The sequence below is a fragment of the Sinocyclocheilus rhinocerous genome, unplaced genomic scaffold (genome assembly GCF_001515625.1).
Source record: "Sinocyclocheilus rhinocerous isolate Xijiao unplaced genomic scaffold, SAMN03320098_v1.1 scaffold1724, whole genome shotgun sequence".
In the NCBI taxonomy this organism is placed as follows: domain Eukaryota; kingdom Metazoa; phylum Chordata; class Actinopteri; order Cypriniformes; family Cyprinidae; genus Sinocyclocheilus; species Sinocyclocheilus rhinocerous.
In genome coordinates, this window is record NW_015626034.1 from 514,496 (window position 1) to 521,262 (window position 6,767).

A 6,767-nucleotide genomic window follows, 5' to 3' on the forward strand; every position below is an offset into this window, starting at 1 on the left:
AGCATACGTGTATATTAAAGTAAATATCATTAAATATTAAATATTATAACTAATTAATTTATATATTAAATAGTATTATTATTATTTTATATATATGCAATTCGCAAAAGCGACAGTAAGGACATTTACAATGTAATTCTGAAAATATTATATCTTGGTTTCCACAAAAACATTAAGCAGTTAATATTTTCAACATAATAATAAGAAATGTTTCTTGAAAGAATGATTTCTGAATAATCATGTAACACTGAAGACTGGAGAAATGAATGCTGAAAATTCAGCTTTGCCATTATAGGAACATTTTTAAAATAGGCTATATTTATATAAAAACAGATATTTTAAATTGTTCATAATATTTAACAGTATTGCTGTCTTAACTGTATTTTTTTTTTTATTAAATTCTTGTCTAGTCTTGATGAGCAAAAGAAACTAGACCCTAAACTTCTGAACAGATTTTTTACACACACAGCTTTGTTTGTATTTCTTTTGTAGTTATATGATGCAACATCTAGAAAGACAAGTAATTCTTTGTAGTAATGGCAATAAAGAGGTTGATTTGACTTGTAATTGCGTTGCAGGTCTGAATGAAGAGCTGGTTCAGCTGTTGCTCATGAGAGATGAACTACACATGGAACAGGATGCCATGCTGGTAGATGTGGAGGATCTAACCAGGTTAGGCCGTGACCCATTTAAAACGCAGCTTAAAAGAGAGCCTACATTAAAGGGGTCATATGATGCTTTTTTAAAGATCATTATTTTGTGTATTTGGTGTAACAGAATATGTTGACATGCTTTAATGTTCAAAAAACACATTATTTTCAAATACTGTACATTATTGTAGGTCCTCTATGCCCCGCCTCTCTCAAACGCTTCGTTTTCTACAAAGCCCCCTCCTTCGTTTTAGGGGGGCGTGGCAGAGTCTTAACTTTGATAAAGAATATCTCTTTGGTTTTGAGACTTTAGTCTTTGCAACTTCAGGGCTCTTATCTATGCACAATCAGCTTGTAACACTCCAAAGAGAAAGGAAAACTTGAAATCGCATCATATGACCCCTTTAAGGTTGACATCTAAAAAAGGTCTTTTCTTTCATGTTTTTGAACAGGCATGCACATAGCCAGCAGAGGCACATGATGGAGAAATCTGTGACCAAGGGTAAAGCAGCTTGCCACGGTGGCTGTGATTCTCCATTTTGAGGCGAACAGCACAGGGTCCAACCTCTTGTGTTTCACTATATGACGAAGCAGTGTACTCACTATAGATCCTTTTGTTTTTCAACTAGATGTGTGTGTTTTTGCCTATGTTTCAAGCTTTGTGTGGATGTATGTTAATTATACATGCTGTAAGTGTTCATGCATGCCCGCACCTTAGCTGAGGGTTACACACTCACTTTGTTGATCCTTCATAATGCATAAATACAGAAAGAATCATCAATCACTGACAGGCTGGATCTTTTCCTGTACAAAATATCTGCTGGTTTCATGATACTGAATGGGAATGGACCTTAATAGGAAACAACTCTTTAGAGTAGAAGGCTAGTTCACCCAAAAATGATGATTGTGTTATTATTTACTCATTCAATCCAAACCTTTATGAAGATTTGCAAAGAATCTTTCTGAACCGTTTTTGCCCATACAGTGAAAGTCAATGGGATCCAAAACAACATTAGACCCCAGCGACTTTCATTTTCGAAATATTTTATTTTCCACAGAGGAAAGAAAGTAATCCGCGCATTTGTTTTTAGGTGAACTATCTATCAGCTAGCAAACTGCTTCTCTGTGCAGATTATTGCTGGATTCGCTTATTAACCTTCTGCAGTATCCCTCTTTGGGGATGAATACGTTTACTCCACTCTCTAAAGTTTTACTCTGATGCAGTGTTTGCACTGGCTGATGTGCTGTGTATGGAGCTCTCCTACCTAAAATATAACCAAAAGTGAATATTAGGATGATGTTATTTGCTTGAAGCTGCCTGGTGTGGTGGTAATTCATTCTTGTGTTCACAATGAACTATTAACGTCAGTCTTTTAAGAATGTCTATTTTACTTACTTTTTCATCCAAATGTGGCATTTCCTGTTTCACAGATGTAAGTGACACAACATGGTCGAAATGCTGTATATCTTTGTGCACAGAACTGTAAAAGGAAATTATGAACAAATAAATGACTTAAATGGGCCAGTATATGAAAAGGAATTAGAGTTGTGTTTTTCTTAAAGGGATAGTTCACCCAAAAATGAAAATTACCCCATGATTTACTCACCCTCAAGCCATCCTAGGTGTATATGACTTTCTTCTTTCAGACGAACACAATCGGAGTTATATAAAAAAATGTACTGGCTCTTCCAAGCTTTATAATGGCAGTTAATGGCTGTTGATATCCAATAGTCCAAAAGAAGTCCACTAAAGTGCATCCATCCATCAAATAAAGTACTCCACACAGCTCCGGGGTGTTAATAAAGGCCTCCTGAAGCGAATTAATGCGTATTTGTAAAAAAAATATTCATATTTAAAATTTTATGAGCCTTAATCTCTAGCTTCCACTATAAATTCCATACTTGAGTGGCATTTAAGAAGATGACGTAGGTGTAGCGTACGCTCTGGTGAGAAGTGACGAACACTGAAGCTCTTTAAGAAACAAAACAAAACACCGGTCATGAATTTGAAGAGGAAAATGTTGTTTATAAAGTTTCTAAAGTTACAAATATGGACATTTTTCTTACAAAAACGCATCGATTCGCTTCAGAATGCCTTTATAAACCTTTGAAGCCGTGTGGAGCATTTTTATGATGGATGGATGCACTTTATTGGACTTCAAAATCTCAGCACCCATTCACTGCCATTATAAAGCTTGGAAGAGTCAGGACATTTTTTTTTTTTTAATACGACTCCGATTGTATTCGTCTGAAAGAAGAAAGTCATATTCAACTAGGATGGCTTGAGGGTGAGTAAATCATGGGGTAATTATCCCTTCAAGTTCCAACTGTTTAGCAGAGTCACAAGGGATGAAGCACTCAACACCAAGTATCATTGTGGTTTGTACTAGGTCAGTCCCAAAAACGAAACCTGTTCAAATAAAAAATGCAATAAATAAAAATAACTGTGTAAAAAAAAAAGTACCTCTCTTTCTTTATTAAGTTCACTCGTCTAATTTTTGTACCCAAGATCTACACAGAAGTGGAACAAAGCAGTGACTCTAGTAGTGAAAATAGCACTTTGTCATGAAGTATCAGCATATGGTATCTGAACTGAGAGTCGAGTAGTTGTGTCTACTTCCCTTTTGTGGCCAGATTACGCAAAACACAGATCACCACTGCGCTCCCGCTCTCTCCCCTTGAGTCCATTGTCACAGTATTACATCATTTTGAGGAGATATGATGTGTCCGCTCCATCAAATGATCACAAATAATAGGGAAAATAAAACAGTTAAGTTGTTTTTAGTGGATATTCCACTCTTGTTCAACAGTGTGGCCTACAAAACCAATAATATGTGAATGTATATGAAATGTAATAAAATGAAAGAATAAACAAATACGTAACACTTAAAATACATAAAATGAATGTAACAAATAAACTATGAATGTAAGGGCCCGTCTAGTTTCTACAAATGCGATGTACAATATGCAGTGTAAACTCTGTATATGAGGTATTTCCAGGAACAGCAATGCGTTACGTGCAAAAAAGGGCAAGCCATGTGAGTTTCTGATGTCAGTCTCTGTTAACACTTTTTTTTTTTTTTTTTTGGATGAAAATTTTTGAAAAACATGACACTGGGAAAGCTTGTTGTTTCATGCTTAAATCATTGGTCACATTTCCAAAGAGAGGAAATGTGACAATTTCACTTCAAATGTGACATTCTAACTGTCAAAATAAAGGAATATTCCAGTTTAATGCAAGTTAAATGCAATAAAAAGTATATGGGACAAAATGTTGATTACAAATTACCTTAAAAATTATTATGACTTGTTCCTTGTTTTCTTAAGAAGAAGAAGAAGAAGAAGAAGAAGCAAAAATCAGGGGGCAAAGTTTTGGATGATGTAAGGAAAGTTATTCTGCTAAAATTCTGAGTGTTTATCTGAGAGTAAATCTGTTTGAATCATTGTTTTCACAGTCATTTTATGATTTTAACACATTACAATCACTCTTAAATATTGAGCAGGCTATTTTAACATTTACAGATAGGCTCAATTCACTTCCATTTTAAGTGTCCTTTTCTTCAGGGGAATGAATGAATGAATGAATGAATGAATGAATGAATGAAATAGCAGAGCTTAATTTTGTTTGTAATCAAAATTATAACCTAACACAAATTCTGTCAGACTGAGTTTAACCTGGAATATTTTGGACGTTTTACATTTTATACTAATCTATGATAACGGCCAATCTATGATAACTCTTAAACGGCCAGTTTTCTTTTAAACCTTCTTTTGCGTGTTTCTGCAAAATGTTTACTATGACTGTAAACGAGAATGCAACTACTTAAAAAAATGCATGAAATCGATAGTGATGAAAGGGGTTTTACTAAATACAAAGGTTCTAGATTCTTATCCTGAACACACACACAAACGCGCGCGCGCACACACACACACACACACACACACACACACTGTATACTTGCGAAGTAAATCGAAACGTGCGTTAATTCCCACGTATGCAAGCAGTGTGTCCTAAACTACAGAGCTCAACATCTGTAATACCACGGAAATTACAAAACACATGGGTAGCCGGTTATTTTCTGCAAAATGTTATGACTGTAAACGAAAAAGAAACTACTTAAAAAAATGCATGAAAGCGATAGTGATGAAAGGGGTTTTACTAAATATAAAGGTTCTAGATTCTTATCCTGAACACACACACAAACGCGCGCGCGCGCACACACACACACACACACACACACACACACACACTGTATACTTGCAAAGTAAATCGAAACGTGCGTTAATTCCCACGTATGCAAGCAGTGTGTCCTAAACTCCAGAGCTCAACATCTGTAATACCACGGAAATTACAAAACACATGGGTAGCCGGTTATTTTCATTTTAGTTAACAGCAACAGGTTTTGAAAAGGAAACTCCCTTATCTCCAAATGATTTATAAAGCACAAATCCTGATCCTGAGCGTTAGTATATGCAAAAGTTGAACGCAACAATGCTCCCCAGGGTCTGTACTTGTAAGTATTATTTATGATTTTAATCTACAAACGATTTCAGTGCTCCATTTTATTCATTTTAATCCGTTTTATTTCTAATAAATGAAAGATACATCCCTATTTACATAATATGTTGTGAAATGTGACATTTTGTTACAGATTTGGCCGTCAGCACTCTGTGCTTTGCTTTGCTGTGGCAATGCAGCATCGCCGTTCCCCTCGGAGCGCGTCAATCACCGTTACGCCTCACCGGAACGTGCAACGTTCTCGCGCGCTCTCTGCTCTGGAACGTGTCAGCGGTGCTCGAGATGGTGAGTGTCATTCAGTAAACCAACACATAATAGCTAATACACACACACACACACACACACGTGGTCTGAAGTCTAATAGCCTGTTTATCATCCGCTTACAGGACCACTTGTTCAGCGGGTTTGACTGCACACAGCAGAACGCAGAGGTGCACATCAGGACACAAACGGTTTCTGCATGCACACCACAGGTAAGAGAAGAGCGTCACATTAAAAATGATATGATAATGCTATCCTAATGGAGTTTAAGCATACAATGAAATTATTATTATTATATTGCAGCCATCATAAATATTCATAGCGCAAATAGTCATACCACATAAGTGGACAAGGCATTACAGTAGAATGACATGTCCATTAACTTTAAAAAAAAAAATAAGAAAAAGATTTTAGGTTCAATTTACATATAAGCCAATGTATAGCATAATATTTTAAGTAGGTGTTTTAGTGGGTGTAATATTCATCACATTTATTTATTTTAATCATCTTTTTGCCTTCAAATGGTCCTGAGATGTGACAAATAATTATTAAAAATTACAAATATTGAATAGTCATAAAACAAAAATTATATGATTGTTGTTATTGTTACTACTACTACTACTAAAAATAATAAGAACAAAATAACAATAAAAGTAAATGCAGTAACACTTTATTTTAAGGTGTCTTTGTCACACGTCACATGTACTTACTATTATAATAACAATAAATTACGCATAATTACATGCAAGTGATCCTCCTAACCCTAACCCTATAGTAAGTGCATGTGGTTAATTAATATTACTCAGTACTTAAATGTACTTAAATTACACTGTAACAAGGACACCTTAAAATAAAGTGCAACTGTAAAAACTACCAATCATAATAATAAAAAATGAAATTGTTGTTGCTGTTTAAAATAACTATAAAATATAAAAGTTCAGCTTGTTTGTGAAAATAAAATCGGTTTATTTAAAATGATAATGATTCATTATTGTCAGTGGAAGCCAGTGAAATCAGTTACCTCAATTTCCTTTATTAGTAAAGATCAGTAAGTTTGCTGATGAATATAAATAGCCATTGTATTCAACAAATCATTACTTATACTTTTCCTTTCTTCATCAAAGTACATTCTTGATTGCTGAATTTCAACATAATCAAAACGTCACATATTATATTATGTTTTCCACCCAACAGAACTCCAACTGCGCTCACAGTGCTGTTCTAAATATTGATGAGGTAAATGTATAATCCATTTTCCCAGTTCTTCTGTTTGTTGGCTGTTTATTCTTCTGTTGATTAGTGTCTTTTGTCTGTTACACTGACATAGCCTACATTGA

At 34.8% G+C, this 6,767-nt stretch overlaps 1 protein-coding gene across 2 annotated transcripts in view; it reads left to right on the forward strand.

The window, feature by feature from the left end:
• LOC107708656 (schwannomin-interacting protein 1-like) overlaps positions 1-2,253 on the forward strand; it is an 8,519-nt gene extending 6,266 nt beyond the window's left edge. For both annotated transcript variants that reach the window (XM_016512959.1, XM_016512953.1), the window contains exons 6-7: positions 579-672; positions 1,103-2,253. In XM_016512959.1, coding sequence (XP_016368445.1) covers positions 579-672; positions 1,103-1,193 — 185 coding nt within the window. In that variant the 3' untranslated portion in view covers positions 1,194-2,253. The remainder of the gene's footprint in view (positions 1-578; positions 673-1,102) is intronic.
• Positions 2,254-6,767: the final 4,514 nt, after the last annotated feature.